Source organism: Schistocerca americana, chromosome 6 (genome assembly GCF_021461395.2).
Source record: "Schistocerca americana isolate TAMUIC-IGC-003095 chromosome 6, iqSchAmer2.1, whole genome shotgun sequence".
Lineage (NCBI taxonomy): Eukaryota > Metazoa > Arthropoda > Insecta > Orthoptera > Acrididae > Schistocerca > Schistocerca americana.
The window spans coordinates 383,501,656-383,527,313 of record NC_060124.1 but is presented as its reverse complement, the minus strand read 5'-3'; the positions used below and the strand labels follow the sequence as shown (position 1 = coordinate 383,527,313).

Here is a 25,658-nt window from a genome sequence, read left to right as displayed (position 1 = left end):
TCATGGAATGAAATGCACATAATTTCCATCCGCTTTGATATGCACTATCTCATATTCAGCAAGTTATCACACTATGGGTGTTGTCATCAGCTGTTTTGCTGGTCCTCTGGGTGTTGGTGGTGCAGTGAGCCAAGGAACAGAGGATGTGTGTCCCCCCTTTGTATTGCTTTCTGGCTGCATCAGCCACTCTCTCTCATGGCCATTTCTGAGCAGAGGGTGACAAAAAAGGTTCTCTTCCTCTTTGTTACTTGTCTGTGGTTTTCCCAGTGTTCCTAGTTCTGCAACACATTCTAGGTGAAATACCTGCTAAGATTTTATTCTCTGTTTCCGCCATGATCAAGGATAGAAGAAGACCTTTCAGGTATGAGGCGATGAGGCAATTCTACAATTTGTGCATTAGATCCAACAGTCATCATCAATAGTATCCCACCATTTCATTATATTACTTCTCTCGTGTGATTCTATTGAGACCAACATACCTACCCATCATTTAATGCTCCTCTCCTGAATTATAAATTGCCCTACATTATATTTAAAACAAAACAGCTGGCCACAACCCAGAGACTGTTGACAGAATTTGACAGAGGTTTCTGACTACAGCTCAATTAGCAAGGATGGGAGCACATAGTATATAGATTTGACCACTCAAAGTGTGTTGTGCTTGTATGTTTCTAGTAGGATAAATGCAGGTAGAAAATGTATGAGAGATTATGACATTGCCAGGTGGCTTCTTGAAGACGTTGAGGACGAACGAGAATTTAGTGATGAACATGACTGGGAAGAAATGTCCACCACGTGCAGTGTTATCAGTTCTAGTGGATCAGAATCTACTGGTGGAGTGGAAAAAGAGACACAACCTGTAGAAAAAACCTGGAAGGTTTATTGTGATAGCCACAGTGATCTCATGAAGTTTCCTTTTTTTATCATACTGGAAGCTTTCACCATTCATCATGGTGTTTAACCAATTTCTGATTTTAATATACCCAACTCTTCTTCACTGACAGTTTTATTAGTGAAACTGTGAATACTATAAATATGTATGTTAAAGAAAAGATACCAAAAGTCACTCCACTTACAAAACAGTCAATTTGGCACACACGGAGAGATGTTTTGTTAGAATAAACAAAGGCTTTCCTTGATATAATGTTAAAATGGCCTTGAATTTGAAGGCAGAATTAGTTGACTCCTTTACAGATGACTGGCTGTGATGAATTACATTTTTCAAGGATGTTTTCTCTCATCTCCATTTCTTTTTCCTCCAAACGTTTTGGATACTGCACATAACTCCACCTATCACAGCCCAGGGGTACCAATGTATGACATGGAGCAAGGAGAAGAATGTTAGTGAGTATATTGACAGTAAATACAGAGAAAAGGAAAGCTAAAGTTCCAAATTTTGTGTTTAAGAAAGCATTCACTCAAGAGGATCATTAAAACGTACCATCATTTGACCATTACACAGATTCTCATATAGAGGACATAGCAACAGGCATCCCTGGCATAGAGAAGCAGATGGAAGAGTTGAAAACAAGTAAGTCACCAGGTCTGGATGGAATCCCAATTCAATTTTACAGAGAATACTCTATGGCATTGGCCCCTTCCTTAGGTTGCATTTATCATGAATCTCTCGCCCAGTGCAAAGTCCTAAATAACTGAGAAAAAGCACAGATTCCTGTATATAACAAGGGTAAAAGAATGGACCTCCATAATTGCAGACCAATATCCATAACATTCGTTTGCTGCAGACTTCTGAGTTCAAATATAACAAATTACCTTGAAACATAGAAGCTTCCATCCACAAATCAGCAAGAATTTAAAAAGCATCACTCATGTGAAACTCAACTTGCCCTTATCTCACGTGCTATCCTGAAAACCATGGATGGAGGGCAACAGACAGGTTCCTAGAGTTCCAGGTTCCAGGTTCCTAAGTTTCCAAAAAGAATCTGACACAGTGCCCCAATCCAGACTGTTAATGAAGGTCTGAGCATATGCTTTGGGTCCCCAAATGTGTGAGTGCCTCAAAAGACTTCTTAAGTAATAAAATCCAGTTTGTCATACTTGACAGCAAAAGTTCATAAGGGACAATGGGACGGACAGGACTGTCAAAGGGAAGTGTAAAAGCACTGCTCTTATTCTCTATAAACATAAATTATCTGACAGACAAGCCCAGCAGCTGTTTGCAACTGTTTGCTGATGATGCTTTTTTGTACAGGAAGATGCCATTATTAGGTGACTGTAGCAGGATACAAGAAGACTTGGACAGAATTTCTAAATGGTGTGACAAATGGCAACTTGCTCTAAATGTACAAAAATGTAAGTTACTGCAAATGAGTAGGAAAAACACTACTGCACTAACTGAATATAGCATTAGCAGTGTGCTGCTTGACACAATCATGCCAATGAAATATCTAGGCATAGCAATGCAAGCAGTATGAAATGGAATGATCACCTAAGGATGGTAGTAGGGAAGATGAATGGTTAACTTTGGTTTTTTGGAAGAATCTTAGAAAAGTGTAACTGATCTATAAAGGAGACTGCGCACAGAACCCTAGTAGGACCCAGTCTTGAGTAGTGCTCGAGGTGTGTGGGATTTCCAACAGGCCTGATTACAGAAAGATATTGAAACAATTCAGACACAGCTTGAATCAGCACACAAATAGAGATGCTTTGTGAGCTCAAATAAGAATCCCTCGAAGAAAACCTATGTTCTTGTCATGAGGTACTAAAGAGAAAATTTAGAGAGCATTTGAGGCTGACTGCAGAATGATTCTACTGCCACTCATGTACAGTTTGCATAACGACCATGAAGATAAGAAAGAGAAATTATGGCTCAGATGGAGGCATTTAGACAGTTGTTTTTTCTCCACTCCATTTATGAGTGGAACTGGAAATAAAATGACTTCTAGTGGTACAAGGTCCACTCAACCATGCACTATATGATGACTTGCAAAGTATGTATGTATATGTACACATAGATTTATACATAGGGAATAGAATCAATTGAGATAAATTACTTCCACAGAAAGATTATGGCAGTTCCAGCAAGCTTGAACAAACAACCTTCTGAACAGGAGGAAATTTCACACTTTAACGTTGTAAATGATGTCCATACCTAAACATTCCCTCAGCTTCTAGGGAGAAGCTAGAGTGAATGAGTTCCAAGACCCACCCAGTTGATTCTCTCAACAATTTTGGTGTTTGGTTTTAGCTGATTCATGTAAGTTCCCATCAGTGACTGAACATGTTCAGTCAGCATTCGATACCTGAAGTGAGCCTGTGATGGCATATCAGCAGCAGGTCTTTTCAGGATTTTCTATAGTTGAGCAGAGAGTTCTGGGCATGATATCTGAATTGGGCACATTAGCAGACAGTTAGATATGCTCTTATAATCAGCGCAGCATACACTGCTAATGGTGAAGCTCTCAGGGTGCAAGGTTTTCACAGTATGCTGACAGATTCAGGAGATATGATTCTGGTTATCTATCATAGAATGTCTGAGTGAGCAAGAAGACAACTGCTGACTGTACTGATAGTAAGAACTGAGCAATCTTCAGACATTCTGTTTGTGTTAGACAACAGAAGAAGTACATAGAATGGAATATCATAAACAATGGGCAAACGTGCCACAAAAAACAGATCACAAACACTCCATCATCAGACTATGGACAGATCTGGTAGGTAGAATAACCAGTCAGAAAAAAGCGGCATTGCCAATTACTGCTTGTCAAACTAGGCAGATTGGAATGTAACAAGTGCAAATTGAAAACGCAAGGCATAAGAAATGAAAGTCTACCACTGGTGACAGATCAAACAAAATATGGTGGAGTACATGCTGCGTGCTGCGAAAGCCTCTGTTCCAGACATGACTGAGAGAAACTGATAAACACAGTTGAGTTACTCCTGCTTCCTGTGTCCAATGATCTTGAAGGGAGAGGAGCTGCCAACAATATCCACCCGCAGATGTTGCAATGTGAGTCATGTGATGGAGTATGCATACCACAGCCCCTGCAAAGAACTACGATGTTTTGGTACGACAGAGCACAGTGTAGGGGTTCTGCCTGCTTTATTTCTTCATTGACTGTCCTCGGTGTCAATGCACTGGCTGAAAAACTAGGGGATGTCTACTGTAAATGATGTAGCCAACAAGGTGCACATTTGTGTTTTACAGTACTTTACTTTCACTGCTCACAATCCCCCTCAATAATACTCAGTTATATGGCCAGTGCACTATTGTTTAACTTTCAATAAGCCTCATTAAAAGGTTGCATGTGAACGCCCGCATACTGCTACAGTAGTTTCTAGTTGAACATCTACGAGCAGTAAAAGCCTAACCACATTGATCACATTTCTTGAAGAATAAAAAGGTACATATGGACCAGACATTGTCACTGTCTTACCCCATGGCCTACTTGTGTAACACTTATTTCACTGTTAAGTTGAAGCATTGTTGTTGTTCTAACCAACACATTTCTCATCTGAAACTCGGCCATGGACTGACTGTCTCAGGACCAAAATTCGAGCCTTTATATATCTTCATAATAATGGGAACTGAAACTACACATTGTTTGAAGTTAAATTTACAGAAATTACAATTAAAACTTAACTCATTAAATTAACTGAATACATAAAAAAAGTGGTTCTTTTTAACAGTTTCTTCTTCTGCAAGAGTTAGGCTGAATTATTTGTTTAAATCACAGAATTAACAAATATCATTACACAAACAATACTTTTCACAAAACTTTTAATTACTTTGGAATTAATTAAGGGCTGGTTCCGCTAACATGTTTCTGACTAGAGCCAAATAGATACTTTAACCCTTTCCACTCCACTGTCGAGTGCCACTCGACATCGCGAAATTTGTTTTCCGCTCCGATGTCGAGCCTCATTCGACACGACTTTTCAAAGCTCTCAGACATATTTTGAGTCTACTAGGCATTATTGCTGCAATGTGCTGACATCTAGGAGGACTAGTGTTAACTCAGTGTCGAACAGTAGCAGCTGTGTTAAGTCAAAGACTGTAATTATTATGTTCAAGTCCACGCGCTCGAAATGGCTAGTTCTTCACGTACAGTCCTTTCTGAGGAAGAGATTTTAGATCTTTTAGAGCAATCTCTAAGTGAAAACGAGAGTGGAAATGGTTTTGATTATGATAGTGATTCATTTCAAAACAATTCGAGTGACAATGATGAAGAAAACAGTGACAATGTGCATGTTTCTAGTGATTCAGCAGAGGATTCGTGGCGAAAGTGGAGCGACACTGACACTGACTTCACAGATTTTCCTTTTGATGAATCAAAGTGTGGTTTTATGACAGAAAGTAGTTCTGTTCCATCATTGCTCGTAGGATTCTTTCAATTAATTTTTACAGATAACCTATTTCAACAAATAGCAGATGAAACGAATAGGTATGCTACATCAAAAATACGTAAAGTGACACCACTTCCACAACATTCTGCATAGTGAGACTGGAGAAATGTTACCATGGAGGAAATGAAATGCTTCCATGGTGTGCTACTGAATATGGCATTACAAAAGTGTAAGAACTTGCAGGACTTCTTTTCAAGAGAATGGTTACAATTATCCAACTTCTTTCCAGACTGTTTTAGTCGCCAACGCTTTATGCAAATTTTCTGGGCACTTCATGTTTCTAATCCAACGGGTGCTACACATGTCAACAGTCAGGTTCAGTCACGTCTGAGTAAAGTGGCAAATGTACTGAATTACTTGTCTGCCACGTTTCTCGAAATTTATCGACCATATCAGTAGTTAGCTGCTGATGAATCTACAGTATCGTTCAAGGGTCATGTATTATTCAAAATGTACAATCCTCAAAAACCAACAAAATGGGAACTCAGAGTTTATGTAATTTCGAATTCATCAAATGGTTATATCTGCAGTTTGATACCCTATTTTGGCGCTGTAACAACTGAGTCATTGATTTGTCCACACTTCAATTTTTCTGAGAGAATAGTTCTTCAGCTGCTAGCTAATATCAGAAATGCTACAGGGCAATCAGGGTATCATTTGTACACTGACCGTTTTTATACAAGTGTTGCATTAGTTGATGAGCTGTTGAAACAGAACATGCATCTCACAGGAACGATTCAGGCCAATTGCAAAAACCTTCCAGCTGCAATCAAGAAAGGAACTCTGCATCTAAGGAAGCAAGAAACAAAATGCCTCTGCAACAACAAAATGATAGTTCTGGCATGGCACGATAAACGAACAGTTCTCATGCTTTCTACAAAAGCCAATAACTCAGTGTCACTTATAGAAAGGAGAAACAGAAAGGAAAGGGAAGAAATAAAGAAACCAAATGTGATTATTGATTATACTTCAAAGATGGGTGGAGTTGATCACTCTGACCATTTTATTTCCAGTTACGGTTTTCTAATGAAAAGTCTCAAGTGGTGGCGAAAACTATACTTCTGGCTGTTGGAGGTAGGACTTGTAAATACAAGAACCACTGTGAGAAAAACAACTTGACAATACCGTCTCACAAAGCATTCCGTAAAAGTGTTATACGAGGATTAGTTGCCGAAGAAAGAACTCAAGGACAGTAACGAGGACGTCGTTCAACTTCTGATGACGAGGAACACTTCAATGGAAAGTTGCGCATTATCAACAAGCTTCCTGGGAACAAGCATAAGGATTGTGCAGTGTGCTCAGACAGAAAAAAGAAAGGTGGCAGGCGTGAAACTGTGTATTACTGTGAAACATGCTCACGAAACCCAGCTCTCCACCCTGAAGAGTGTTTCAAAAAATACCACACAATGGAAAGTTTTGTACTGTAAAAGCTTATGTAAATATATGAATGAAAGCACACATTTTGTTTTAATGTATACCCCAATTGTTGGCCAGTAGCCACATTGTTTCCACAAACAGATCCGCGCAAGTCTCTGCGGTGCACTGCCGCCCAGGCGGCAGCAATTTAAATAAGAGTGCACGGAGCAGCACTGTGTGCCTTATGGAGTGTAAAGGCTTAATAATACTAGCATTTTGTCTTCCAAATGTTTACAATTTACAGAATTTATATTTGTTTATATGTCAACAATAGAATTTAAGTTACAAAACAATTATTGATTTTGCCCTATAATGAAAGATACTAACTAGGAATAGTCAAAATAAATTAGAAAATCAATTACATACCTAAAACTAAGTACAAAATTAGATCTGGTATTATGTTCTTTAAAATAAGACCAATCTTTATCTTTTATGAAAATGCAGATTATGCTCATGTATGTTAACATTAATTAGTTAAAAGTGAAAAACAAACTTAAGAAGGCAGATGGCAAAACAAGAGAGGAAGTAAAAATATCCCAGCTTGCTTCGTCACAGCAGTTATCTTGTTACTTTATTTTTGATGGCCCATGCACTGTGGCAACTATCTGCACCCATTTTTATGGTCTTCATTGTGACAGAGGGGAAGTTGGCATTATGATACATGGGAGAAGGCTAGGACTGCCTTTTTTACGGAGCTCTGAATGCACACTTGGAAAGGGGAAGGCTCCCTACAATGCTGGTTTTATGACTGTCCTCACCCGCATTTGGGGTACAAGGACAAGTACATGGCCATCCAGATTGCTTGCAGACAGAGAAAGAGACAGGCTCAGCAGCCCTCACCCTTGTGGGAGTGGGGATTGGAGAAACAAATTCATGAAGAGATCTGTTTGAGTCCCAAGCAGCAGTCACAGTTGCGCTAAAAGTTATGTCCATATGCAGCAGTCTTTCAGGACAGACCAAGGAGACTACTGACATACGCTTGTTATCTTTGAATAAAGGAAATCAAATAAATTTTTATAACAAATGTTCAAATGTGTGTGAAATCTTATGGGACTTAACTGCTAAGGTCATCAGTCCCTAAGCTTACACACTACTTAACCTAAATTATCCTAAGGACAAACACACACACCCATGCCCGAGGGAGGACTCGAACCTCCACCGGGACCAGCCGCACAGTCCATGACTGCAGCACCTTAGACCACTCGGCTAATCCTGCATGGCACACGTATTTTTCAGTCCCCTACCCAATATCATTGTCAAGCTATGACACGGTGAAGGATAGGATAAACAAAATGATCACGTGGCCTGTAATAAACAGATTAAGGAATACTTTCAATAATTTATTTCCCTCTGCAAACAAAACATGAAGAGGGGCATAGTTAGTGTTACATGCCTGCCACCTAAATCAGGTTCTGATAACTGAACGAGACTAACCAGACTATAAGAAAAAAAGTTGCTACCCGCCATATAGTGGAGGTGCTGAGTCACAGATAGGCACAATGAAAAGACTGTCACCCATTAAGGCCTTCGTCAACAATCGACATACATAAGAACACACACACACACACACACACACACACATGCAAATGCAACTCACACATACGATATCAGTCTCGGGCAACTGAAACCACACTGCAAGCAGCAGCACCAGTGCATGATGGGAGTGGTGACTGGGTACTGCAGCACTTTGCTGTCTGCCACATCCACCATACTATTCCTCCCCCTCCCCACTCCAGACTCCTCCTTACCTCCACCCAGCCGCCACTCCCATCATGCACTGGTGCTGCTGCTCGCAGTGTGATTTCAGTTGCCTGAGACTGCAGCCATGTGTGTGTGTCTGCCTATTGTTGACGAAGGCCTTAATAGCCAAAAGCTATAGTTGTGAGAGTCTTTTTGTTGAGCCTATCTGCTACTCAGCATCTCCGCTATATGTTGAGTGGCAACTTTCCTTCTCATAATAGTGTTACATTCCATCGTGGATTTTCCATTGTTTGAGACTAACCAGTAGCAGTTAAAGACCTTCTGACTCACTTTCAGGGAGCAAAATTTTTTTCCATGTTTGATATGACTGTTTTGTATTAACATTCCACAATCTGAGAAATCCAGGAAAAATACAGTGTCCTTAGCCAATGACAAGAGTTGTGAACATACTGTGCTGTCATTTGAGTTAAATCTAACTGATGTAATGTTTGTACGCACACTGGATGCTGCCTTGGATTGGGCTCTCTCTAGACAAGTCACTTTGTACATTGATGACGTTGCAATCTCCCCAAATAGTTTTTGAAAGCACTGAGTAGCTCTGTGAGAAGTGTTACAAGCAGTTTCATGTGCTTGCATGCTCTTCCCGATAGGGAATTGAAGGTCTGCTTGTCAGGAAGTGAAATTCCTCAGTCATATTGTGAACAGTGAGGGTACATCCACATGTGAAGAGAAGGTGGAGCCCACCTGCTAATTTTGTTCACCTGAAACCCAGCAACTGTTGAAAGTTTTATTAGTGTTGACAGAATTTTTTTGAAAGTTTTATTAGTGTTGACAGAATTTTTCCCTAATATGTCCTTTCTTATACTGGAAATAGTGTCCACTTGATGAAATTTCTGAAGGAGACTGTTGTCTTCTGTTGTACAACTTAAATCTGAGAAGACACTTGGGAAAATACTGATGTCAGTTAGACTTAAATTAAGAAAAGAATACAGAGAAGATTTGCTGGTGCTAGAAGAATTAAATGCTTAGAAATACTAAAATAATTTGTTGGATATATCAGTGTGGAGGTAGAACACATGCACCTCATGGTGGTTTGCACAGTATTGATGAAGACATAGATGTACAAGCCCCTAACAGTACTGACTGAAGTGAGAGGCTCTCCCTCAACATTCACTCCACACATCAACATAAAGCTGATATGATTATCAAAATTTATGGAAAAATCCACATTCTCTTCTGAACCTTAGAACTCTTCTAGCAGTTATTCTATTATTTACCAGTGTCAAGGGCAGAGAGGCATTCAGCATCAGTTCTCTCCTTGGGTTAGCCATGGAACATAGTCAATACATGGGCCACCGTGAATCTCCCTCCCCACCTCCAAACCATCACCTCACACACACACACACACACACACACACATACACACACACACAGAGAGAGAGAGAGAGAGAGAGAGAGAGAAGTTGAGTCAATTCCTTAATCATGCTAATTTAGTCAGGTGCATAGGGAGGGAATTCGATATTTGTTCAATTCCGGGTAAAAGATGGTACAAATTTCTAATATTCTGGACTATAAGCATAGAATGACCAACCAGAACCACTTGGGTTTTGGAAGGATACACTACAGTGTACACATTGTAGTGAGTTTAATGCAAGTGGTGTATGTTTCCATGTGTCATGCATCCATAATCTAAAGAGGATAATGGAGCGGCCAAAATAAAACTGGCCCCATAAATATTTACAATAATACTGACACCTGTTAATGAACAAAAAAGATTTTGGAAATAGCCACCATGACACTGATGCAGGGATGAGTTCAATGTTTCAAATTGTGGGATACCAAGTAGCACCTCTGACTGAGGGATAGTAGCAATAGTGTTTAATGTTACATTGTAACTCTTCCACTGTGTGAGGAATAATCCTGACCCACAATTTTCCCCATAGGTAAAAATCACAGAGAGAGAGATCAGGCAATTGAGGTGATCAATAGATTGCACAGCCTCTGCTTGTTGCCCTCTCATCACCAAATATTGTGAGATGCTGCTCTGTCTTGTGGAAAATATCCAAACAGTTATTTATTTTCTGTGATGGGCAGTTCTCCTGTTCGTTAGCAAGGGTCAATTCCACATCAGTCTTATAAATACACTGACAGAATTTTTTTTGCAACATCAAGAAGAAGCTGTGTACCTTAAAAGTGTTTTTACATCTGAAAGATGATGTCATTTCAAATTTTGCAGCAGTCACATAAGAGCAGTTCTAGTAGCACCACCATGAGGTTACATATCAGGTTTCCATTAAATACACACTGTAATGGTCATGAGCGTTAATTACCTCTGAGACTGGACATGGTGAGTTGATGTTAGTCAAGAACACCTTTGAGGTGACAAAGATGCCATTGTCAACTCCTCACAGAGTTTGAATGACATCATGTAACAGGGTTACCAGCAGCTGGATGTTCCTTCTTGGATATTGCAGAAAGACTTGGCAGGAATGTAGACCACTGTATATGATTTCTGGCAGCAGTGGTCACAAGAATGTACAGTCATAAGAAGATTAAGCTCTGGATGTTCATGAGGCACTGAGACGGAAAACCATCACATTTGGTGTATGGCTCTGGTGTATTGTACTACATCTGCAGCAGCAATTTGAGCAGCATTTGGCACTACAGAGACACAAAGAACTATTACAAATGGGTTACTTTAAAGACAGCTCCAAGACAGGCAACCCATAGTTTGCATTCCACTGACCCCAAACCATCATCATTTGTGACTTCAGTGGCGTCAAGCAAGAGCTCTTGGAGGCCAGAGTGGAGATCTTTTGCATTTTCTGATGAAAGCCGGTTCTGCCTCGGTGCTGCTAACGGCTGTGTGTTGGTTAGGAGGAGGCCAGTTGATGGGCTGCAGCCTGGCTGTGTGATAGACACACTGGACATACACATGGAGTTATGGTCTGAGGTGTGATTTCTGATGACAGCAGAAGCACTCTCATGGTTATCCCATGCATTCTGACTGCAAAACTGTACTTCTGTCTGATGATTCGACCTGTTATGCTGACATTCATGAACAGCATTCCAGCTGGTATTTTCCCACAGGATAACACTTGCCAACATACCTCTGTTGTAATCCAACATGCCCTATAGAGTGTTGACATGTCGCCTTGGACTGCTCAATCACCAGATCTGTCTCCAAATCGAACACATAGTGGACATCATCAGAAGGCAACTCAAGCGTCATCCACAAACAATATTAACCATCTCTATACTGACTGACGAAGTGCAACAGGCATGGATCTCCATCCCATAAACTTAACATCTGACACCTCAATGCATGCCCATTTGCATGCTTGCATGTAATATTCTGGCGGTTACACATGTTATTAATGTACCACCACTTCACATTTGCGATTCTTGTCTCAAGCTTACATTAACCTGTGATCTTGCAATGTCAATCACTTAAATATGTTACATAGACAAATGTATTCCCAAAATTTCATTAATCTACATTAATTATTTTTTGGTTTAGAGATTTTTTCTGTCAGTGTATTTTCTGGGACAATTATATTTTGCCCACCTTGTACTAAGGATTCACAGAATCATAAAAGAATGTACAATCAGCTCCCCTGAATGTACCAGTGAGGAATCAGTGTGTTGAATCTTTTGCCACTGTGAACTTTTAACTGGTGTTTGTATGGTAACAATGTTAACTTCTCAACCAAAAGAAAACCTACGAAGTGAAACAGCTCAATCACATTTAATACTTGATTAGCTAGGTAAAATTTGAGATGCAGGTGCATATTCTAAGGTGTGCAGGAAGTGCACGATGTGGATATTTAGAGAGGAGAATTGGAACCACCATACAGGACCCAATCTCAAGGTTTTGAAATGGCTCCCTGGAGCTAGAATTTGGCTGCAACCACTGATGTGGACCAGTAATGTAGGCAGAAGACATAGGATAGCTCCAATCTCATGCTGATGAATGTCCTGACTCAGACACAAAACAGTCAGAGAGATACGTTTTGGATGGAGGTTTGGAAGTAATCTCAGTTGCAGTTTAGCCCGTACATATGAAGATGACATGTGGGCTCATGATTGATGACTTTTACTGTTCCCAAGATTCTTTTTTCCCTTTCTTATTAAAGTGAGCCTTCACATAGAATATTTTAATGGTAATTAGGTCTGCCAAGGAAGGATGGCCCATAAACCATTAAAGCACGCACATGCCCAGTTTTTTGGTTTCAGCAATCTCTTCTGACCATTGTGAAACAAGTTCCCAATGGAGCTACCCTGACGAGCATGGTATTCTTGCTTCTGTAGTGTGTATGATTGTTTACATTCTTTTGCTTAACTTCAAATACTACTTTGACGCTGAAAGCTGACCACCTGGTTTTATTGTTGGTAATTAGAAGGGAGAGAATAACGGAAAATAATGGCTATAGCATAGGTTATAGAGCTGTTCCACTGGAATGTGTAAGTCAGGTTTGTCTTACACACTGTCATATGTACAAGGTGTTATCCAAAATTTTCAGGACTGGTGCTGCCATCTGTTGAAAACCTTACCTTTGGACTAATGGTCACCGTCACCCTCAAAGTAGTTCCCATCAGCATGTACACACCAGTCCCAGCACTTCTGCCACTGGTCAAACGTTTTCTGGAAGTCCTGTTCTTCGAGGGTGTTTATCACCACCAGCGATGCTTCTTGAATCCTCTCTGGAGTGTTGAACCGACAGCCTTTCAACTTGAGTTTCAGTTTTGGGAATAGCGCAAAGTCACAAGGTGCCAATTCTGTCAAGTACAATGGGTGGGGTACAACTGCCATGTTGTTTTTTGCCGAAAAGGCCCTGGTCAGCAAGAACGTGTGACAGGACACCTTGTCGTGATGCAGCAGCCAGTTCCCTTGATGCCAAAGTTCGGGCCGTCATCGCCGCAAATTTTCACAGATCCATCACAAAACATCACAGTAGTACATGGAATTCACTGTTTGGTTGGGTGGGACAAATTCTTTGTGTACAATTCCCTTGGTATCAAAGAAAATGATGATCATGCTCTTCACTTTGCTCTTCAACTGTCACGCTGTTTTTGGTCTTGGAGAGCCTGGGCTCTTCCACTGGGACGATTGTTGCTTTGTCTCTGGGTCATAACCGTAAATCCAGTTCTTGTCGCCGGTGGTAACCCGTGACAAGAAGGTTGGATCATCAGATGCAGTCTGATGAAGGTCCGTGCACACTTCAACATACTGTAAAAACACCACACACCAAACACAGAGTAATATGGAAATCACTGTGGACATGCAACACATCCTCCCAGCTGAATCCCACTCTGCACACTGACTCATCAGATATGCAGCTCTCGCCACCTAGTGGTGCAAAGATCTACTACCCCTACTCCTACTTTCCAGATAGCACCACCAGTCCTGAAAATTTTGGATTCCACCTCTTACATGCCTTGAGCTGTGCTGTAATGAATTACGGCTCCAGTACCGAGTATGTACACAATGAGTTCTGTACTTTTTCTACAATCTGACCCCTTCTGGACTTATTTGCACTACCCCACACTGGGTTGTGAGCATTAAATACCTTAACTAGCAAGAAGGCTGGGGGAAAGTGTTGCATGGGCACGTTATATCTTGGGATTAATCTCCATATTGGTATACTGTTGATAATCTGAAAATGGACTGCAGCTGCTTCCACTATGGTGTTTAGGAGTACTTGCTCCACAATGATACCAGAATGTAACAATGTACAAAACCCCCAGATGATCTGTTAAAATTAGCACTATTCTTATAGATGCTTAGTGATGTTATAAATGCCTAGTTCCTTGTGCTGCAACAAACACAACAGGATAAGTAGTGTTCAGTATGTGGGGCTCATCTAGGTGGCAGTTAAGGACATTACAGTTCTACTGTTCTAACACTGAAAAAGAAGTTTTACCTTAAGCTTCTTGGGAGAGTGTCAACTCACGTTCAAGTTACATCTGCATGTGAGGTGACATGCCTTCTATATTCATAGCCTCATACATGAGTGGAGTGGGATAAGGGACAGCTAGGTCTACCAAGTCATGTTTCACCTCTGGGTTTTTCTTGTTTTCCCTATGAAGCTTTAGTTCCTGGAAGCTTTTAGAAACACAGATGAGTCAACTACTCTGCACCCTGCAGCCAGTGATTCTTCCTGTCACTAGTTGATGCCAGGTCACAGATATGCTTCATTCTCAGCATAGAGTACTGTGGTAGGTGTTTGCTTTCCTGGAGATGCTGGATAAGGTACAGGGTTGAGAAAGGTTTGACTATTGCTGGATGTTTGGGGGCTGAAGGGTGAGGAAAGGAGAGGATAGGGAGATAACTTTTTCCTTAGGTTGGCAGTCTCGCTCATTGGGTGGCTTTGGTTTGGCATAGAAAATGTTTTGTCAGAGTAGTATATAGTGAATGTTTTATAACTGGCCCCATGAAGCATGACACCATATAAACTGGGTGGAGTCTTCCATATTTCTTTCTAGCACCTTTATGTGACAGGTGGTCAAGTGTTTTAAATTCTTCTTCTCTTTTTCGAATACATTGCAGGTTCGAAAATTACAGAAGCGTTATTCTGGACCATTCGTACATATTCTGTTCACATGACATTCCTTTGTGTGTTGCCCTTCCTCACTTCCCACAGATAGGATTGTTGGTGCAGTAAGATGACATATGCAGAAACCTTGGGCACTTGAAGTACTTCACAGGTGGAGACATGTAGTGTTTAACATAACATCAGTATACTATTACCTTGACTTTTCATGAAGGCTATTCATCTCAAAGACAACAATAAAGATGCCTGTACCTACTCTATTATTCTTCATTCTCACTGGACCCAAGGAACACAGTGAATACATCAGCACTCTTAAGTCATTGTGCAAATCCTTATTGGTTTGTTTTGTTAAATTCCAATGAAATATGAGCCCCTGAACATTTTCAATCTTCTGTGAGAAGTAAATGAATTTGGTACGTCTCCTCATTCACTGCATGATTAAAGTATCTCTGAGATTAATAGAGAGCTACTCTTCAGCTTCTCTATAGCTGAAAATTCACCAAACATATCTTAATGTTTTGTAGTCATAACAAATTATTCATCAGTCTTTGACTGAGCCAGGCACTGGACAAATTACATGACTCCAGTTTTCACTTGGCTCTCTTCCCACTGAGTTGGTAGTTGATAAGGATGGGAACATCATTCAATTGTAATTATATGTATTGCCGGCCGGTGTGGCCACGCGGTTAAAGGCGCTTCAGTCTGGAACCGCGCGACCGCTACGGTCGCAGGTTCGAATCCTGCCTCGGGCATGGATGTGTGTGATGTCCTTAGGTTAGTTAGGTTTAAGTAGTTCTAAGTTCTAGGGGACTGATGACCTCAGATGTTAAGTCCCATAGTGCTCAGAGCCATTTGAACCATTTAATTATATGTATTAATGTGTTTATCCCAGTCTAATGAGACAGCAGCTTCAGTGTATGCACCACTGTGTGATCGTTTTATCTGTTTCATTGCAGAACATTCACCCTGATGCCACTCACTCTGATTCCAGGCTCTCATCATCAGCAATATCCTGGCAAAGCAATAGCTACGTGGTATTGTAACCACTGCCCACAATCCTAGTGTTGCAGATTGGACAGGCACCTTCTCCTAGGTATACACAGGAGGTTTATAGCTCAAGCATCAGTCTGATCCCAAAATTGTTGGCTCGCTACAATTGTAGGGGTACATGATGATAATTATCACTGAAGGAAAAATAGTAGCAAAAAAAAAAAAAAAAAAAAAAGACAAGAGATATAAGATATGGTATATTGACTGATCTGAGTGAAGAAATACCTTGCTAGAGGAAACACAAGGAATAAGTCATCATTGAGGACCAATTTCAACTGTAAATTGTCTGTTGACACATTTATATATATAATGAAGATGATGATGATATATGCAAGAAGAGGTTAATTGCTACTGCAAATGAGGCAGATACTGTAGTTCCCCTGAATGCCTTCTGTTCTATAGGAAAATCAGAGATTAAGTTCAAATAAAGCACTGATTTTTGCAAAGTATTCATATATAACATAAACCAGGAACTTGAAACATCTCAGAAAATGAGTCCTTACTTTAAGAAATATGTTGCAATTATTTTTACAGATGACTAGAGAAGTGGTATCTGATGAGATACACAGAAAATCATGTAACTGATTGAAAACAAGTGCTAAAATGATGGCAGCACGCAGACTGTTATGTAATACATTGAAAGCAAACAGTCATAAAATTTCTGATTTATGAAATATCAGCCCTCCACTCTGGTACCAGTACCCTACCCAAAAGGTTTCATGTGCATTTCTTCTTTCTCTTGAGATAGGGCAGCCTCCCTCTTCTTTCTTTCTGCACTTAGTTCACGCACTTTGTTCTCAATTTGATCAATCATATCCTAAACAGAAAAAAATGCATTTTAAGTAACAAATACAGTAAATATGTGGGTACATTATTCATGTCTTTTAAACTGGCATGACCAGGTATAACAAACATCTACGTGTTTGCCAATTCCATAAAAAAACTAGTACTAGAATTTCTAGAAAGCTTTTAAAAGGGATTTATTTGAAGGACCAGTGGAAAAATATCAGGCTTCTTTCTGGGATTACATGTGACTTGGAAAAATACCAACTATCACTCTGATGTTGATTGCCCTTATTATTCTCCATTCACAGAAACACAAGGATGTACCACCTCCATTAAAACCATTCTTAGTGGCACTCAAAATAACCTTTACTTGGTGTCAGCTGTACTTTTACATTTCATAAAGGTATGATAAACAATGACATCATAACAATATTCGAAAAGGGTAGTTGCTACTCACCATACAGTGGAGATGCTGAGTCGCATGTATTTTTGCCTAAATTATGTATTAATTTATTTCCATTTGACATTATACACATCTACACACTATTTCAAAAGGAAGAGTGGATGGAATATTAGAATTCAATGTGCTGTCAATGACTAGGTCATTAGATATGGAGCATAAGCCCAGATGAGGCAGGTCATAAAAAGAAGTTTGTTGTTTCCTTTCCATAGAAACCATTCGGCCATTCACCTTAGTTTACTTATGGGAACCATGAAAAGCCTATATTAAGATGACTGGTCAGGGATAGAATCCCATTCCACATAAATGCAAGGAGCAGGGTTCAAACCCCTATCCAGTCTCCCCTATGTAGTTCTTTCATAGTTTCTTAAATCATGCAAGGATGGTTTTTTTAAAAAGGGCTTTCCTCCATTTTCTTCCTCATCCTTGTGCTACATGAACAGGTGGTCTGTCTCCAATGGGCTCATTATCAGCAAGATGACAGATCCTTCCAAACAAAAACTGGCCCATATAATTAAGATACAAGTGTTATTATACCTAGGAAGCCTAACTGTTTTTAATTGAAGTTCTATTGCTGAAGCTTTAGAAACATACAAATAAAATAAGTAAAAGTGGTGGAACATTATTTTAAGTTTGAATACTATTTCATAATGAAACGCTGTACTCATTTAGTGAATGGTTATGTATAAATGATGGCTCTTTCTGTGTCTCGTTCAATATATCTTTCCATAAGGACACATTTACTGTATGCACAAAAGCTTTGCTTGCATTACAAAAATTATATAGGCTCAAAGTGAAAAACAAGCTCCTTCAAACTGAAGGGAGGAGAAAAGAGAGGCTACATAACCAAGCAAAAGAAAGGAGAAGGCTGACATGGCTGAATTTGTGTATGAGTTGTCTTCATTCAGCAATGTTCAGAGCCAATGTTTTCCTCTACACCTGTAAATATACATTTTTCCAGTCTTGTTATCATCGTGTGAGAACATATTTTTCACTGACAATTTCAGAATGAAAATGATAAGTCAGTCAATCCACAAAACGGTGTCACTTTTGTAAATGGAAAATATGTGTACAGATAATATAACCAAATATGAAACCAAATATGAAACATCTCATCATTACCAACAAAGAATACTTTCCTTCACTCTTATCATTACACTTATCTACAATTATTTTGTAGAAAATTACACTTGTTGAAATAAGTTACACAATTGTCAGCTCCAAAGTATTTCAGAAACTATGTACTTTTTACAAAAAAATCAAGAATGTAAAAATTAATAGTAGTTACATGGCATTACAATAGCATGTATTTTCAAGAATAAGTTAATGTAATTGAAATTACCTGTTGTTTTCTGTTTCTTTCTCTTCCTCTTCTTTTGTTAATCTGCAACATCCATGAAACAAATTATGTCTAAGATATTAGTTGGATGTCTGAAACATTCAAGTTTCACTCATACTTTGTTTGTCTGCCTATGTTTAATCCTCAACAGGTAGTAAGACTAAAAACAGAACTCTAGTTCCAATGAGTGATTGTGATGAAGGACATGTTGCAGTGAGCATATTATGATCAGAATTTATAATGATGTTACTGTAAATAAAGAGCTTCCACTGACTGAAGAATTTTATGAATGAAATTAGCATAAGCAAGCAATAATTATGCTGAAATAGAGAGACACTAAGCACACTATAACTAAATTTTCCTATATTTTCATTACTCAAACTTGTATCAAATTTACAATTTTTCTCATAATCTAGCATTTTAATCACATAAGAATGTGTGAAAAATGCATACCCCAGCAAAACATTTACATGATACAATTATGGTGAATTATTGTTTTGATTTACATTTATTAGTTGTGAGTTTAGAACATTTAAACAGCATATCATGCACTAAGCTAACTTGTTAGTTGATGTTTGTAGTTAACAACTGGACTCACACATCATTTCCTTTGTTTGCGCCTCTTTCCAAAAAGAAAATTCTATTTCCTGGATTGGCATATCATGAAATATGTGTACCCTACTTATAATTATTTTGTTCCTTTCTTTGTCCTTCCATAACTATTTTCTGAACAAATGTTAATAATGGAAGCTATCTTGTTACAACACATTTTCCCCATCTTAATTGCTTCTTGTTATGAAGGTAACAATTACTAATTACATGTATTTTTTCTCTCCTATATTTTTTAACATTTCACTCACAATAAAGCAGTAATCAGCAGTAACCAACAATTAACACATATATTAATCAACTAATTCTCTGTCCTCCCCCTCCCTTGCATACCTGCTACTTACATTTTTGGGAGTTATAAGATAGAAATAGTTTTTTTGGCTTAGTGCAAAATGGGTAATTGTCTCAATACACATCTAGCAATTAATGGTTCAATTCTCAGTCATTCTATAGAACCACTTACAACTTCCTTCACCTCTGACAATGATCTGCATATGTGAAATTATACCAAGCAGCACTACAGCCCAGAGACCATATTAAACTGAAGGTACCTGTGTAATTAGCTGGCTAAGTCAGTTGAGAGATCAGAGAAAGTTAGACAAAATGGAAATAAAAATAAAGCCTTGCTCATATTTTACTAAGAATAAAGAAATTGTACAAAATGTGACAGTTCTAAAGAACTGTGGTGTTCAAACCAATCTTCAAGTTAAGGAAAGCCATAGGTGTAATAAACATACCAAACTGCAGTATTACAGTGTTTGTATGTCACGCTGTTGGGTTAAAATGACTGACATGGCTGGCAGGCATTGAACTGCAACCAACTCCACTGACATTCTAATTTACTCTACTTTTATTTTGTTAATGTTAATGTTAACACTTAGAAAGTTGATGTTTGCACATAAAACACAGTTTCTAAGTACTACTACAATCTGTTTATTGGCTAACAAGATGAGACCGTGACTAGCAATCCATTCTGTGAAATCCACACACCCATTTCCACAAACTTTGCAGTGACATATTTGGTGGTTTATCCTGTATACATCAGGTACTTATAGCTAAAATAACAGTGTTCCAAGTGTTGCATTGTGGGCTGTATAGACTGCAGAACACTGAAACTTTATAGGTATCTCCATTAATTGGCACACTGCTGGTACAGTTGTTTAATCAGGTTGGAAGCAATTGAAGCACTCCATTGCAGAGACATTTGTGAAGGAGCCCCATGGTGAAAAATTGGTTAAAGAATATGGTCAAGAAATTGGAAGAAACATATGAATTATGTGGTGCAGCAGGAAAAGTCAGGCGACCCATTCCCATAGCAGTTGATGAATTTGATGTAGCTACTACTAATTGTGCAGCACATGCCTAACATTATGCAGCCAGCGTTTGAGCTGTGTCATGGGAATTGTCTCTCTCCCCTGGTCAATAGTTCAAAAGATTCTGAAGTGCCTTTTACATTGGTATCCCTACAAGATTCAGAATGTGCACCAAACAAAGTCCAAAGATACACTAGAACACCATGACTTTGCCCTTCATTTTTTGTAATGAATGAACATGGAAGACATGTGGCCAGGAAATATTATTTGGAGGGACATGGCGCATTTTACTCTGCATGGTGCTGTGAGTGCACAGAACTGCTGTATACGGGGCTCTACTCTGAACCTTGATATGCAGGAACATTCACTGCACTCCAGTTATGTAACTCTGTGGTGTGGTTTCACAAGAGCCTTCATTATCTGTCCATTTTTCTTCCAGGAGATGTCATCTTGCAGGCCTGTTAGGCATATACTGACATCTGCACTTTACAAGGACATCCGTGTGCAACACGACTCTAGTGTTGAAAGAATACAGCTGTATTCACACTATTGTTTTCATGTAAAATGGGGCAACACATGTCCCTTGACAGGTGAAAGATTTGCTTTGACAAAACTTCGATAATAACTAGATCATCTCTAGGTAATTTCAAGATGTGTGGCCTTCCAAATCTGGAAGACTGTGTCTATCAGGGATGTGTCCAGACTTTTTCTGATCTGAAGGCTAGCATACGACAACTATTTACCATGTTATTGCTGAGTCAGGAGACCATGCTGAAAACAAGCTGTAACTTGTGACCATATCCTAATAAACATTCCATGAACCACTGTATTCATGTGTTTGATTGTTCCTCCCCTATTCCTGCATCCACATCACATTCTGACTGCTTATACTGCCATATTTTCACCTGCTGGCAGAAATTGAAACTATTATTTCTTCAGCATACCCCACACACACATCTTGTGATGCACCACAGCACTCAGAACACCTTATGTTTAATTATAACCACCCAGAACTTTATACTCCTCAAAAATGTTCACAGAACATACCAACAGAATCTCACAAAGCAATAAATAGACCTGCACTCTAAGGCTTTACATTCTGATATTAAATATTTGAACGATAGGAAACTAATCACAAACCACCCTGAACCAATAAAACTAACTGAATTTGGAGTAGTAATTACAAAATCTATAGAAAGACACCTAATATAATATAGGGCCGCCATGAGCATGCTGAAGTGCTGCAACATGACATGGCATGGACTTGACTAATGTCTGAAGTAGTGCTGGAGGGAACCAACACTATGAATCTTCCAGGGCTGCCCATAAATCCATAAGAGTACGAATGGGTGGAGATCTGAACAGCATGTTGGAAGGCAACCCAGATATGCTCAATAATGTTGATGTCTGGGGAGTTTGGTGGCCAGCAGAACTGTTTAAATTCAGAAGAGTGCTCCTGGAGCCACTCTGTAGTAATTCTAGGCATGTGGGGTGTTGCATTGTCCTGCTGGAACTGCCAAAGTCCATCGGAATGCATGATGGACATGAATGGATGCAGTTGATCAGACAGGATGCTTACGTATGTGTCACCTGTCAGTGTCATATCTAGACATATTAGGGGTCCAATCTCACTCCAACTGCATACACCCCACACCATTATAGAGCCTCCACCAACTTGCACTTCCCTGCTGACATGCAGAGTCAATGAGGTTGTCTCCACACTTGTACATGTCCATCCACTATATATAATTCGAAACAAGACTTGTCCAACCAGGCAACATTTCCAGTCATCAACATTCCAATGTCATTGTTGACGGGCCCAGGTGAGGCGTAAAGCTTTTTGTCATGCAGTCATCAAGGGTGCACGAGTGGGCCTTCTGCTCTGAAAGCCCATATCGATGATGTTTCATTGAATGGTTCACTTGCTGACACTTGTTGATGTCCCAGCACTGAAATCCGCAGCAATTTGTGGAAGGGTTTCACTTCTGTCAGGTTGAATAATTCACTTCAGTCTTTGTTGGTCCCATTCTCGCAAGATCTTTTTATGGTCACAGCAATGTCAGAGATTTGATGTTTTACCAGATTCCTGATATTCATGGTACACTCGTGAAATGGTCATACAGGAAAATTCCCACTTCATTGCTACCTGTGTCCCATTGCTCGCGCACTGACTATAATGCCACATTAAAACTAACCTGCCACTGATAACCTGCCTCTGTAGCAGCAGTAACCAGTCTAACAACTGCGCCAGACACTTGTTGTCTTATATAGGCATTGACACTGCACCGTATTCTGTCTGTTTACACAGGGTTATGGTTTTATACACTGGCGTAGAATTTCCCACCCTTTAGAAAATGAAACTCAGAAATAAATAAACAAGGTAAAAAAAAACATATGATTTGGAAAGATCTTTGATGAGTAGCAATATGTATGCTGCATATTTTCATATTACAAAACTATAAATTCGAATTCCACCAAACACCGCATGTTACTTTCCGAAGCATTGAAATTGATATTACGATTCACTTTTGTAAGCCACCCCTACCTCATTAACATGATACGCCAGCTGATGACAGCAGATATTCAGAACATAGTACATGTGATGTAGTCAACCAATAGCAATATCACTGTTAAGTAGCGCGTACACACAAATTTATGAAAAGATAATGGTTTAAATTAATATACATAGTGTTACTACATGAAAGGCAAAGCTTCCACATATAATATTGGTCTCAAAGATTAATAAGCTGCAAAAGAAGCTAAGCTTTCACACACAATGTTGATCTTTTTTGTGCATGTTACACTTTAAGATACATCATACAAATTTGTCAGTACAATTTTTAATAATGACATAAATGTCTGATCTGGTCTCAAAATTTTTCTTAATGGTCATCCTCAAAGAGTTGATTTTTAAATGGGAGTCAAACGCTCTGTGATTTAAGAAATTCATTGCACATTCTCGCACATAGTTCATCTTGCATAAAAGGAAATTTACTTTGAAAGTAATGCTTTTCAAACAGCCATTCATAATATTTTCCTGTGAACTGTTAGAAATAGGTTCGTATCAGCAGTTGCCAGAGAGTGCCAGATTTCTGGCGTCACCACGCTTGTGCAGCTACGATGACGCAGGAAGCCTGCATGTTTGTAACATGTAAAACATTACAAGATCTTACATTATGTCGTAATAGAAACATGACATCAGAGGATACTCCAAGAGCATTGGAATTTCGTGAACCATACTACAATTCATAATTCAGGTTAAAGTGCACATTCGTGTATCCAGAATTGGATGTAAATTTTCTTGGAGCACCAATATTGTGTTATCTTATGTTTAGTTCTTTATTATGGGATAATGCCACACATAATAGAAGATGAAAACATGCACTTTTGATATGCAGCGAACAGTGGAAACTACCCAATAGTATGGAATTAAACACTTCATTTCAAATAAATTGACTGCCTCAGTGGAAAAGATTAATAAAAGCCAAATTTCTTTAGCAAACCGGCAAAAATAACTTCACTGTTCTGCAAGGAGATTAATGTTCGACTCTCAGAATGGTGGAAAGAAAATCTGAAACTAATAACATGTTTTAGCCTTCCGTAATTATGTGAATGTATTTTAATTCACTTGACAGCTCCTGGCCAAAGAAATCCATTTTGTTTTCATTTGACGTGAGAGCAATAAATGAAGAGAAACCAGCAAAACCACTGAATGTAAACATGAGACATGTGGAGACTATCCACCTTCCCACTGCAAATCAGACTGCTCTGTGCATCAGCTCCAGATCAACGATATTTCCAAACCATAGCAATACTAGAAAGTGGTGCCGCCCCCCCTTGCCCCCCCCCCCCCCCCTCCCTATAGCGTTTGAAGTAGGATGCCAAAAATTTTAAAGAATCGACTTTTCAAAAATATGTTCATTTTGTAGTGCACATATTTCTGAAGAGTCTGATATATAAAACATGTGTTCGAAGAAATTTAAGATGTGTTATTTAGTCTCAAGTGTGCCAAAGTGCAGTGTCTCATCTCTTCACACAGCATTCTTCTATTGCATGTCACTGTACTCCGCTCTGTGGAATTCAAACATGTAACATTTTGTAATGGATGCCATCAAACTATATTCAGGACAGTGGAAATTAAAATGTCCTGTGGTGCCTCTCCTTCGCCCATTTGACCAATTTGATATCCAGCCCCCCCCTCTCTATTTTTTTTTTTTTTTTAATACCTCACAATTAATATTGGATGGGACTATTTGTAACTGGGAGAACAAGGACTCTTTAGAAAATTTTCACTCTTTATTGCCTGTTACCTAATAACTTGCTTTCTTGTGTGACATAAAATTATATACAGAATATATACAACCAGTAAAGACAGGATGAAAGACAGCAAGAAAGCAGGACAGTACAAATTTCTTCAATCCTTAAGTCCTAGCGCTTTTTTCTTCTTTCTAATCTTGCTAAAGCTTTACATAACATGCTTTCCAAAGTTCGTCAAACATGTTGCTACAAGAAAAAGCGAAATGTCTAATACTGAAAAATCTGTTAATACAAATAATACCCAAGCTTGGTGTGGTTTCTCAATCTGATTATGTGTACTTTGTGACTGCCTGCTAGATAAAATGAAATAGGCTGATCTACTACTGCAGCAAATTGTAACAAACACCAAATACACGAGACTGTTTTGGCATAAATGGGCATTTTTATAACACAACAGAATATAATTCATGAAGTACCAATATTAAATGCCTGTCAGGCCTACTACAAGCAAAAAGCTTTATGTTCAGAAATAGTTTCATATTTCATTCATATGCTCATTCATAAAGTAGTAGTACGAAATTTTTATATAAATTTGAAATCATCATATTCTTCCATAATTTGTGTGATGTCCCCGTTTCTTCTGCTTTCTCATTCTAACAAACAATCTTGTCATCATTAATTCAGTAACTATTCCTGTCAGTGTCAAAACTTATTCTCTGGTTAACTTCATTAATCCTGCCACAATCAATGGTTTAGTTATCCCGCATTTATTCCCTTGTTAGGTGTTATTAGGTGTTCATACAATG

General features: G+C 39.0%; 1 protein-coding gene across 2 annotated transcripts in view; it reads right to left on the bottom strand.

Moving 5' to 3' along the window:
* The window catches only part of LOC124619634, a 216,078-nt gene that overhangs the window by 70,676 nt on the left and 119,744 nt on the right, over positions 1 to 25,658 (bottom strand). For both annotated transcript variants that reach the window (XM_047146147.1, XM_047146148.1), the window contains exons 6-7: positions 18,677 to 18,718; positions 16,796 to 16,905 (exon numbers count right to left, since the gene is read on the bottom strand). In XM_047146147.1, coding sequence (XP_047002103.1) covers positions 16,796 to 16,905; positions 18,677 to 18,718 — 152 coding nt within the window. The remainder of the gene's footprint in view (positions 1 to 16,795; positions 16,906 to 18,676; positions 18,719 to 25,658) is intronic.